Source organism: Rana temporaria, chromosome 11 (genome assembly GCF_905171775.1).
Source record: "Rana temporaria chromosome 11, aRanTem1.1, whole genome shotgun sequence".
NCBI lineage: Eukaryota > Metazoa > Chordata > Amphibia > Anura > Ranidae > Rana > Rana temporaria.
Window position 1 is genome coordinate 144384005 of NC_053499.1, and position 13242 is coordinate 144397246.

Consider the following 13242-nt stretch of genomic DNA (forward strand, 5'->3'; position numbering starts at 1 on the left):
CTGAGCACCAGCCACCACTGCTCGGATCCTTGCAGATTGGGGAAATTTAATTTAGATGTTATTTTCCTCAGCAGGTGGAGGGATGCAATGTTTTATGTTTATATTCATGTGGAGGCAAAAACGCCTAAATTAGAACTCGTTTTGAAAAATGTCAGCAAGTGCATTAGAATGGCAGCAAGATCTCCGCACCGTGTTCTCAGCTCCTCCTACTTCATGTGGACCTTAGGAAGGGCTCCCCCTGCTGGAAAAAAAGCTCCTCAACTTATACTTCTGGATCCAGAAGAAGAACTCCTCCACTTTTCTAATGCTGATGAAAATTTTAATTTTTTTTTATAAGCTGCATTGAAATTTCAGATAATAAAAATAACAATTATCATCATCAGCCCATATTTGTCATTTCTTTGTGTTAATAAATGTGAAATCATTTTCAGATAAAGAAGTTTTAATTTTTAATGTCAAATGTCAAACTATAATACATATAAATGTATAATAATAATAGTCTGTGACTGTGGGGAGACACTAGTGTGCAGTGTTTCTAAATTCCAGTCCTAAAGACACCCCAACAGGTCATGTTTTCGGGATTTCCATTATTTTGCACATGTGATTTGATCAGTTTTACTGCCTTAGTAATTACCACAGCTGTTTCATCTGAGGGAAATCCTTAAAACATGACTTGTCGGGGCGCCTTGAGGACTAGAATTGAGAATCACTGCACTAGAGTGTAAGCTCCTCTGGTACAGAGACTGATGTGACTGGCTCAGTGTTCTATGTACAATACAGCGCTGTGGTATATGTCAGAGTTATATCCAAATGCAGTTCTGTATAAACTATAAAGAGATGACAGAACCTGAAGAACTGTTTTTGAAGATATTTACTGAAAATGTCCATTAGTGCCATTACAGAGTTTTAGGTAGATTCAGAAAGAGTTAGGCCGGCTTATCTACAGAAGGAGAGGTGCAGAGGGGGGTGGAGGGACAGTGAGGGAGATGGAGAGACCGAAGAAGAGATGGTGAAAAAGATGGGAAGATGGAGAGACAAATAAAAAACTGGATAAATGGAAGGGGAGATGCAGAGACAGAGAAGGAGATGGAGTGGGAATTGGAATAATGGAAATACAGAGAAGAAGGACATGAAGAGATCGAGAAGAGATGAAGAGGAGGAAATGGATAGGAGTAGAGGGAGATGGACATACGGAGGGGGAGGTAGAGGGACAGCGAGGGAGATGGTGAGACAGAGAGAGCAATGGGGAGATGGAGGGGAGATAGACAGAGGAGAGATGGAGAGGCCAAGGATGAGATAGAAAAACAAAGGAGGAGACGGAGAGATGGAGGGAGACATAGAGATAGAGAATGAGATGGGCAAATGAAGGGGAGATAGAAATAGGAGGAAATGGATAGGAAGAGAGCATGGGCATCCGCTCCATAGGGCAAGGGGGGGCAATTGACCTCCCCTGGAAAAATCGAAAGGGGCGGATCCCAGGCCGGATGTCACACAGGCACAGCGAGCAGAATGAAGCCGCCTCCCCACCTGCTGTGCCTGTGCCGCACTGATGGCTGATCTGAGGTACTGAATGAGATGGGGGTCTGTCTGTGCTCGAGGGGGGGTTTGTGCTGAATGGGGGGTCCATCTGAGCTGAAGGGGGGTCCATCTGTTCTGAAGGGGGGGCCATCTGTTCTGAAGGGGGGGTCCATCTGTGCTAAAGGGGGGTCTGTGCTTAAAGGGGGTCCATCTGTGCTGAATGAAGGGGTCTGTGCAGAATGGAGGGGGGTCTGTGCTGAAGGGGGGGTCCATCTGTGCAGAAGGGGGGGGTCTGTGCTGAAGGGGGGGGTCCATCTGTTCTGAAGGGGGGGTCTGTACATTCTCTAGGCTATATTTACATGGGCATTGAGTGAAGCTGAATTATCTCAAGAGCTATTTCACACTGCTGCATTATCTGTAAAGCGCAGCTAAAAAGCAGCGCTTTACCATCGTTTTAGCTGCGCTATTTGGCCGCTAGCGGGGCGCTTTTAACCCCCGCTAGCGTTTGAAGAAAGGGTTAAATGCGACTGTGTATTGCCGCTGCTGAAGCGCCCCCCCCCCCTGAAAAAGTTTCAGCGGACGCCCATGGAAGAGAGGGAGATGGAAATACGGAAGGGGTGATAGAGATAGGGGGAAAAAGTGGGGTGACAGAGAGACGGAGGAGAGATAGAAAGAAAGAAGGAGTTGGAGAGGTAAAGGGACAGAACATGAGATGGAGGGATGGAGGGGAAATTGAGAGAAGGAGAAGATTTGTAGGAAGAGACAGAGATATGGGGAGACGGAGGGAGAGAATGGAAGGACAGGGAGAATGGATGGAGGTCTACAGCTCAGCGTGCTCCCCTCTCTCCTCCAACGTCCTGGAAAGGATCTTGCTCCAGAATTGGAACTTGTCCTCCTTTAGCTGAGTGGATACTTTCTGCTTCAAGTTAATTTCCAAATATCCTTCTTTTGTGTCATACAGAGGCCACTCTACCAGACCCGGTCCATTGGGGTCCCTGCCAAGGATAAAATCAATAACAATTTAGTAAAGAAGGTCATGTTAAAGTGAATTCATACTCATTTGGGGGGAAATAAACAAAGGTCCCTGTTATATTATAACGGCATAGAAAACTGCCCTTTGTGGCGTGGTGGGACATTTAACTAAGCAGGTAGACCTACAGGCCCAGATTCTCAAAGGGCTTATGACGGCGCAACGGCATTTGCGCCGTCGTAAGTCCTAATCTGGGCCGTCGTATCTATGCGACTGATTCTCAGGCCTCGTACACACGACCGAACATGTCTGCTGAAACTGGTCCGTGGACCAGTTTCAGCAGACATGTTCGGTCGTGTGTACGGCCGACCGGACAATTTTCCGGCGGATCGGACAGGTTTCCAGCGGACAAATGTTTCTTAGCATGCTAAGAAACATGTCCGCTGGAAGCCTGTCCGTCGGACATGTTCGGTCGTCTGTACGACTTACTGGACATGTCCGCTGGGCCGCCATCCCTCGCATGCGTCGAAGTGATTTGACGCATGCGTGGAAGCATTGACCTTCCAGGGTCGCGCACGTCGCCGCGTCATCGTCGCGGCCACGTCGCGACACGTCACCGCGTTTGTTTTCCGCTGGGATTTTGGTCTGATGGTGTGTACAGCCATCAGACCAAAATCCGGCAGAGGACATGTCCGATGAAAACGGTCCGCGGACCGTTTTCATCGGACAGATCCGCTGGTGTGTACGAGGCCTCAGAATCAGTTACGCATAGATATCCATTAGATCTGACAGGCGTTCTTACGCTGTCAGATCTTAAATGCAATTTTTTTTTTCGCCTCTAGGCCACTAGGTGTCGTTTTCCCCGTCATCTATGCAAATTAGCTAATTACGCGAAATTCCCGAACGTACGCGCGGTCGACGCAGTGAAGTTACAACGTTTCCGTATCTTTTGCGACGCATAAAGTTGTCCCTGCTATATGAGGGGCAACCAATGTTAAGTATGGCCGTCGTTCCCGCGTCGAAATTAAAAAATTTACGTTGTTTGCGTAAGTCGTCCGTGAATGGCGCTGGACGCCATTTACGTTAACGTCGAAACCAATGACGTCCTTGCGACGTCATTTAGCGCAATGCACGTCGGGAAATTTTAGGGACGGCGCATGCGCAGTACGATCGGCACGGGAACGCGCCTAATTTAAATGATCCACGCCCCCTACCCGGATCATTTGAATTAGGCCGGCTTGCGCCGGAGGATTTATGCTACGCCGCCGCAACTTTACAGGCAAGTGCTTTGTGAATCAAGCACTTGCCTGTAAAACTTGCGGCGGCGTAACGTAAATGAGATACGTTACGCCGCCGCATTTTTACGCAAATCTACCTGAATCTGGCCCACAGTGCCTTGAAAAAGTATTCACACCCCTTGAAATTTTCAATTTTTTTCCAGAAAATTTGTATTTGATAAATGGCTGTGCAAATATCATGTAACGTAAAAAATTGCAAAAGCCACCATTTTATTCTCCAGGGACTCTGCTTTGAGAAAATGTATCACGTTTGGATGTTCTAAGTAATCTTTCAGAAAAAAATGCAAATTTTAACACGTGTAAGGTGATTGTAGCCGTATTAGTGCAATTGTGAACTTGTGTAAGAAAATAAAAAAAAACTGCCCAGGGCAATATCTGGTTAAAAGGTCATTTCTGATGATCTCAGTCCTCAAAAGATTATCTAAGGCACGCCATTCACGATTCATTTTCTTTTGGTCCCCCATCTATGCTCGGCACTAAACCCACGTTGGATCTCCCGCCCTTGTTAATCGTACAAACCAACATTGAGGCCCCGATTCTCAAAGGAGATACGACGGCGTATCTCCATATATGCCGTTGTATCTCTGAGTCTGAGCCGTCGTATCTATGCGCCTGATTCTTAGAATCAGTTACGCATAGATTTGTATTACATCGACCGTCGTTACGCCGTCAGATCTTAACTGCATATTTACGCTGGCCGCTAGCGGCGTGTACGCTGATTTACGCCTAGAAATATGTAAATCAGCTAGATACGCGCCATTCTACGTGAATCCGGGCCTGAGTCTGTACAGGACAGTCTTCTTACCCATTCCGCGCAAAGTTGGCCCAGTATCTCATGATGGTTCTGGAGAGGACCTTCTCTTCATCAGTCGAATTACCTTGATGGGGAAAAAAAAACACAACAATCTTTATCACTGGAAAAGCTTTAGGAGAAGAGATCTAGATTCATACAAATATCCATTAATGCCTGGTTGTCTTTATAATAATGTCTGCAGCAAATGTGGCCGCTGTGATCATTGAAACTTCCAACATTCATAAAATATTCAGCTGTATGGCAATGATTGATCCTTCACCAGAGAGTGTTTGGTGAAAGTTCATCCGCTGCTATATAATTGGACCCATTAAACTGATATAGAAAACAACGAAAATTCTCCTAGAGTCTCTCCATATCTTCCAATATCTAGGCAGGGGTACAATGACCCCAGTTGTACCACCCCCAACCTGCCCTGTACCACCCCCAACCTGCCTTGTGTCACCCCAACCTGCCCTGTGCCACCCCCAACCTGCCCTGTACCTCCCCCAACCTGCCCTGTACCACGCCCAACCTGCCCTGTACCACGCCCAACCTGCCTTGTGTTACCCCCAACCTGCCCTGTGCCACCCCCAACCTGCCCTGTACCACGCCCAACCTGCCCTGTACCACGCCCAACCTGCCATGTACCACGCCCAACCTGCCATGTACCACGCCCAACCTGCCCTGTACCACCCCAACCTGCCTTGTACCACGCCCAACCTGCCTTGTACCACCCCTAACCTGCCTTGTGTCCCCCCCAACCTGCCCTGTGCCACCCCCAACCTGCCCTGTACCACGCCCAACCTGTCCTGTACCACCCCAACCTGCCTTGTACCACCCCCAACTTGCCTTGTACCACCCCTAACCTGACTTGTGTCACCCCCAACCTGCCCTGTACCACCCCCAACCTGCCCTGTACCACACCCTACCTGCCCTGTACCACCCCCAACCTGCCTTGTGTCACCCCAACCTGCCCTATGCCAACCCCAACCTGCCCTGTACCACCCCCAACCTGCCCTGTACCACCCCCAACCTGCCCTTTACCACGCCCTACCTGCCTTGTGTCACCCCAACCTGCCCTGTACCACCCCCAACCTGCCCTGTGCCACCCCAACCTGCCTTGTACCACGCCCTACCTGCCTTGTACCACCCATAACCTGGCTTGTGCCACCCCAACCTGCCCTGTACCACCCCAACCTGCCCTGTACCACCTCAACCTGCCCTGTACCACCCCCAACCTGCCCTGTACCCACCCCAACCTGCCCTATACCACTCTAACTTGCCACTATACCACTCTATACTACCCTAACCTGCCCTATACCATCCCAACCTGCCACTATACCACCCCAACCTACCCTTACCTGTCACTATACCACCCTATACTATCATTTACAGGGGCCAGTTTGGGGTGCGCCCCGTGACCGTGCGCTGCCTGCAGGGTGCTGGGCAGCCTAGACAGAAGGGGGGGTGACGCCATGTTTTACCGCACCGGTGACACCAACCCTAGTGACACCACTTGACCCCACCACCGATAGGCCCATCACTGCTTTCACCATAATGGCTCTACTCACATTTGGCCCAAACCAGTCCCACCATAACCCATCCCCTCCTGGATTCTATATTACCGGCAAAGACAACGCCATCTCTTAAGAAGGGACCTCCAAACACGTAGATGAGCTCATCGGCATGGTCCGCCTTCACAAAGTCTGGCTTAATACCATCAAACAAGGACGGGCGGTGCTGATATTCATAAAAGAAGACAGGAAGTCCGGAGTCTGAAATAGACGGATGGTGAAACCAACGTTACAGAGAGCGAAATTGAGTGTAAAGTGGACCTGTCATTAGATATATCTTTTCAAGTCCATTTATGGTCAGCTATGTGTCAGTGTAACCCTTCCAGGCATTTATTCTTTCTTGCAGAGATCACAGTACTCCCCCCGACAATGGGCTAGATTCAGGTACAATTGCGCTTTTTTTACGGAGGCGCAGGGCAACATTTTTGCCCTGCGCCCCCGCAAATTTACTGCGCTGCCCATGATTCACGGAGCAGTAGCTCCGTAAATTGCGTGGGCGCGCCGGCAAAATGCCCGGCGTAAGCGCGCGCAATTTAAATGATCCCGTAGGGGGCGGGAATCATTTAAATTAGGCGCGTTCCCGCGCCGATCGTAGAGCGCATGCTCCGTCGGGAAACTTTCCCGACGTGCATTGCGGCAAATGACGTCGCAAGGACGTCATTTGCTTCAAAGTGAACGTGAATGGCGTCCAGCGCCATTCACGAATCACTTACGCAAACTACGTAAATTTGAAATTTCGCGACGCGGGAACGACGGGTATACGTAACATTGGCTGCCCCTGCTAATAGCAGGGACACCATTACGCGAAAAACGCCGTACGCAAACAACGTAAACTGCGTACGCAGGGCTCGCGTAACGTTGTGAATCGGCGTTAGTATGCAATTTGCATACTATACGCTGAGCACAAGGGGAACGCCACCTAGCGGCCATCGCAAGAATGCAGCCTAAGATATGTGGACATAAGAGCCTTATGCCGCGTATATCTTAGGCTGCAGTCGGCGTAACAAGGTTCCTGAATCAGGAGCATTCGTTACGTCGGGGCAAGTAAGCAATTGCGCTGTGTAACTATGGTTACACAGGCGCAATTGCTTCTTGAATCCAGGCCAATGTCTTCACCTGCTTTTCTCTCCAGAATGACAGCGACATCTTTATTCAGGCATCATCCAGGGTCATCAACTATTTCCTGGGTTGAGATGCCGGTTCAGAGATGACACAGTCATACTGGGAAGCTGCTTCTCGCCCTCCAGCTCTTATGCAGCTGAGAACAAAGGGAATGTGATCACTTATAAAAAGGGGGGGGGGGGAAGTATTTATAATTTTTTTTATATCTACAGTGGAACCTCGGATTGCCAGTAAGGCGGATAACGAGCGTTTCGCAATACAAGCAATTTTTTTTTTTAAATCCTGCGAGTGTTGCGAGTGTTGTCTCGCAACACGAGCAGGATTCAAGCCTCTGTGGTGTGCAGTACCGCATTTGGCCAGAGGTGTGGAGGGACCCAGGGACACTCGGAGCCGTTCGGAAGTACACTTGGAAATACTCTGTTCCAGAGCCTTTTTGAAGGTTTCTGAGTCTCTCTGGTGCCCCCCCACCCACCCTTGGCCACATGTGCTATAGAAGTCAATGTGGAACGAATTATCTTTGTTTCCATTGACTTCTATGGGGAAACTCGCTTTGATATGTGATTGCTTTAGATTACAAGCATTCTCCTGGAACAAATTATGCTCGTAATCCAAGGTTCCACTGTATACACAAACTGGATGGGTTGTTTTACAAGGTGAGGGTTCACATACACTTTAATAAAGTTATTGACAGGTCTGGATTAGGGCCCGTTCACATGGACGGTAGCCCTTGCCGCCCCTCTGAAAAGTGATCTGTGGCTCAGGTCAGTTTTAAGGGGGCTGGAAGGCAATATGTCACCTCCTTATCACCTGTTTCAACCCTGTAAAGCCCGGACCACTATGCTGCAATTGCATTGCACGTGGTTGCAGGGTGGTGCGCTGCCCCATTCATGGGCATGGGTCTAATTGGTTGGTGCCGTACTGCCCACCAAAAGCAACAAGGGGTTACATTTTTGCCTCAAACGCTTAACAAAACATGGCAGCCGTGGAATATTCTTCTATAGGTGGGTGGTCAGAGGGAAGTAAAATCATGACTTAACAGTATTTTTTACCACCCCTGGCCTCCCATGTGGGTGTGGCCCTAAGCAGACTATACTGGCTGATCTGTCCTTCTAGTTGGATCACATAAAACCCTCACGACCACCCGGCTGGACCCCCTCCCATCCCACATAAGTACACTTAGATAATATAACCATCCCCTGAATACACCCAACCAGGCACTGACTCCGGCCTATCAGCATCCCACACCTCGGTGATATCTGGCGACTTTCAGAGCGGGATGAATGAACAGAACGTCTCCGCAGATGTCCAGAAAACCGTCACGGAGTGCAATTGGATCGCTCACATCAGACAGGTATTCATCCATGATAGAAGGAAGCATTTCAGGAGTCAATTCCTACAAAGAATAGATACAAAATAACAGGGTGACACTGTCATAGAGGAAGGATGTGCAAGTGAAACTGAAACTGAACTGTATTTCCAACGAGTGTGGTACAAGTTATATACGCTCTCAGGTCACTAAAGAAGACCTGTGGCCGCTCAATGAGGTTGATTGAGAAGAGGGTTTCAAGGAATTTAAGGCTGCTTTCAAGGTGTTTTTTTTTAACTACCAGCAGTAAGAATGTGGAACTCCCTTCCTCAGTTGGTGGTGTTGGCAGGAGGTGTCGTTAATTTCAAAAAACGTTTAGATGGGCATCTGTCTGCCGTGTGCTACGTTTACCTTTTTGTGTAGCGATTTTGCCTCGTCTCTGAGTACTCCTGTTTGCCTGTGACCCTGACCTTCTGGCCTGTCCCTTGGTTACCCTTGTCTGCCTGTTGCCCCGACCTCGGCTTACCCATCACCATCCATTGTGTCCTCAGTGACTGCTTCCCCTCTCTCCCTACGGAGCGTGACCTGGGGGACCCCAGGGGCCGCGACCTGGGTTCAGTTGCAGCGAAGGCCATTCTCACCACTAGAGGCTCTGGTGAACACCTGCTGGACCTTAGACTCCGCGCCCTGGGGAATCTTGGGTTCACGTTTCCTGTCCATCCGCAGCAGTCTGCTATTGGGTTCACTACCTTGCGGTGCACCCCCTGTCTCCATCGGGGTGCATTTGTCACCTGGCCACAGGTGACCTGACAAGGGATTTAGTCCAATCAGAGAGCTTGTTTTGGTCCCACTCCTTAACTTATGCAGTTCCAGAAGTAGGCAGTAGCCCCATCAGCAAGGCTGTGCAGGGCCCCATGATTTCTCTAATGGTGGCCCCCAATGCTCTTTGTACAGGGAAGGAGAAAATCCACTCCATGTTTTATTGGCTACTTTATGTCATAATAAGTCTCATCCAATCTGATTAGGTAGATATAGGGGGGGAGGAGTTCTGATTGTTTTAGTGAGATTGTAGGAGGGGAATAGGGGGTGAAGCTAAGGCAGGCACTGTGTGATTTTTGCATATTGAGATCTATAATGAATAATATTCTAATAGACACATGAAAAGAGATGTGATGTATATTGTAAATGTTATACATTGTTGCTGCTCAGATTATTAACCCCGCGATGTGAGTCACATATTACACAAGAAATGTCACTTATTTATACCGAGATTCATGTCTATAAATGTTCATTCATCTCATCTTAACTCACCAGGAAGGGAAGTTTACTGAGCGTCGTCCATACCGTCTCCCTGTCCATCCCCTCCCTTATTCCCGACAAACGGATTAGCTGCAACAAAGTATACAAAGTCACAGGAATGACAATACCCCTCTGTGATGTATCAGGGGATTGGGGGGCACAGGAAGTTCAATGTGATAATATTAATACAAATAATATGATAAAAATCCCCTCTGTGACATATCGGGGGATGTGATAATATTCATAAAAATAATATAGAACAAAAAATATTACGACAATATACCCCTCTGTGATTGGAGGACGGCATAATGTGATAATAATAATAATATGACACTACCCCCTCTGTGATATATTGGGGAATATGGGGGGGGGGATCACAAGAGTACAATGTGCTAATATTAATAATACATATAATAATTTCCTAATACCCCCTCTGATATATATTGGGGAATATAGGGGGGGGTCACAAGAGTACAATGTGATATTAATAATACATATAATAATTTCCTAATACCCCCTCTGATATATATGGGGGGGGGGGTCTCAAGAGTACAATGTGCTAATATTAATAATACATAATTTCCTAATACCCCCTCTGATATATATTGGGGGTACAGCAGTACAATGTAATAATAATATGACACTACCCCCTCTGTTATCTTTTGGGGAATGGGGGGGGGGGGCATAGCAGTACAATGCCTTATTAATAATTTATAGACACTACCCCCTCTGTCATTTATTGGGGAATGGGGGGTCACAGGAGTACATTGTGCCAATATTATTAATACATATAATAATATATTACCCCTTCTGTTATTTATTGGGGGCACAGCAGTACTATGTAATGATATGACACTATCTCATCTGTTATTTATTGGGGGATGTCGGGGTCACAAGAGCACAATATCATAATATTAATATTAATAATTATTATAATATGATAATACCTCCTCTGTGATATATTGGGGGGCAAAGCAGTACAATGTAATAATAGCAATATGACACTACCCCCTCTGTGATTTATTGGAGGATGGGGGGGGGGGGTCATAGCAGTACAATGTCGTCGTCATAATAATAATAATAATATGACACTACCCCCTCTTTAATGTATTGGGGAATGGAGGTGGGGGAGTCACAACAGTACAACGTCAAAATATTAATAACAATAATATGATAAAACCCCCTCTGTGACATATTGGGGGGCCAGTCACAATACCACAGTAATAGCAGCAATCTTCTGGGTCCTGTGCCTGGTAGCTGCAATTCTGCATAATAACCACAGGGGGACACCATTCACAGAACACTTAGTACCGATATATATTTTTCTTCAACGAATGCAAAGCATCCTCTGAATGGACAAGGTGGAGATCGTGACATCAGCATCCCAACTCTTCACCTCATTCAATCAGAGAACGCCTCGTATTCATTGAAAAAAAAATACATTGGTAAAAGGTGTTCTCTAAATGGCGGCAGTGGGAACTCTCCCACCGAGGTTCTTGTATGGGCCATACACAGGAAATGATTTCTTATTATATGTGGACTGGAATTGTCGGAGCATTTGCATAGCCCCATTTTTTTCAGCTTTGGGAGAAAACATTTTTAAGCTGTGGGGGTCAGGGCCGTCTTAATAGCATCATGGGCCCCTGGGCAAAGTAATCCTCTGGTCCCTCTACGCCCTACATCTCCCCCCAGCACTCCGACCCCTCTACACCCCAGATATCCCCCCAGTACTCTGACCCCTCTACACCCCAGATATGCCCCCGGCACTCTGACCCCTCTACACCCCAGATATCCCCCCAGTACTCTGACCCCTCTACACCCCAGATATCCCCCCAGTACTCTGACCCCTCTACACCCCAGATATCCCCCCAGCACTCTGACCCCTCTACACCCCAGATATGCCCCCGGCACTCTGACCCCTCTACACCCCAGATATCCCCCCGGCACTCTGACCCCTCTACACCCCAGATATCCCCCCAGTACTCTGACCCCTCTACACCCCAGATATCCCCCCAGCACTCTGACCCCTCTACACCCCAGATATGCCCCCGGCACTCTGACCCCTCTACACCCCAGATATCCCCCCAGCACTCTGACCCCTCTACACCCCAGATATCCCCCCAGTACTCTGACCCCTCTACACCCCAGATATCCCCCCGGCACTCTGATCCCTCTACACCCCAGATATCCCCCCAGCACTCTGACCCCTCTACACCCCAGATATCCCCCCAGCACTCTGATCCCTCTACACCCCAGATATCCCCCCGGCACTCTGACCCCTCTACACCCCAGATATCCCCCCGGCACTCTGACCCCTCTACACCCCAGATATCCCCCCAGCACTCTGACCCCTCTACACCCCAGATATCCCCCCAGCACTCTTACCCCTCTACACCCCAGATATCCCCCTTGCACTCTGACCCCTCTACACCCCAGATATCCCCCCAGCACTCTGACCCCTCTACACCCCAGATATCCCCCCAGCACTATGACCCCTCTACACCCCAGATATCCACCCCATCACTCTGACCCCTCTACACCCCAGATATCCACCCAGCACTCTGACCCCTCTACACCCCAGATATCCCCCCAGCACTCTGACCCCTCTACACCCCAGATATCCCCCCAGCACTCTGACCCCTCTACACCCCAGATATCCCCCCAGCACTCTGACCTCTCTACTCCCCAGATATCCCCCAAGGCACTCTGACCCCTCTACACCCCAGATATCCCCCCGGCACTCTGACCCCTCTACACCCCAGATATCCCCCCAGTACTCTGACCCCTCTACACCCCAGATATCCCCCCAGCACTCTGACCCCTCTACACCCCAGATATGCCCCCGGCACTCTGACCCCTCTACACCCCAGATATCCCCCCAGCACTCTGACCCCTCTACACCCCAGATATCCCCCCAGTACTCTGACCCCTCTACACCCCAGATATCCCCCCGGCACTCTGATCCCTCTACACCCCAGATATCCCCCCAGCACTCTGACCCCTCTACACCCCAGATATCCCCCCAGCACTCTGATCCCTCTACACCCCAGATATCCCCCCGGCACTCTGACCCCTCTACACCCCAGATATCCCCCCGGCACTCTGACCCCTCTACACCCCAGATATCCCCCCAGCACTCTGACCCCTCTACACCCCAGATATCCCCCCAGCACTCTTACCCCTCTACACCCCAGATATCCCCCTTGCACTCTGACCCCTCTACACCCCAGATATCCCCCCAGCACTCTGACCCCTCTACACCCCAGATATCCCCCCAGCACTATGACCCCTCTACACCCCAGATATCCACCCCATCACTCTGACCCCTCTACACCCCAGATATCCACCCAGCACTCTGACCC

The 13242-nt window shown here is 49.2% G+C and overlaps 1 protein-coding gene across 1 annotated transcript in view; it reads right to left on the reverse strand.

Moving 5' to 3' along the window:
- Positions 1–2338: 2338 nt before the first annotated feature.
- LOC120916838 overlaps positions 2339–13242 on the reverse strand; it is a 52744-nt gene continuing 41840 nt past the window's right edge. Inside the window, exons 23-27 of the mRNA XM_040327782.1 lie at positions 9893–9970; positions 8521–8668; positions 6205–6354; positions 4592–4664; positions 2339–2513 (exon numbers count right to left, since the gene is read on the reverse strand). Of these exons, the coding sequence (XP_040183716.1) occupies positions 2339–2513; positions 4592–4664; positions 6205–6354; positions 8521–8668; positions 9893–9970 (624 nt within the window). The remainder of the gene's footprint in view (positions 2514–4591; positions 4665–6204; positions 6355–8520; positions 8669–9892; positions 9971–13242) is intronic.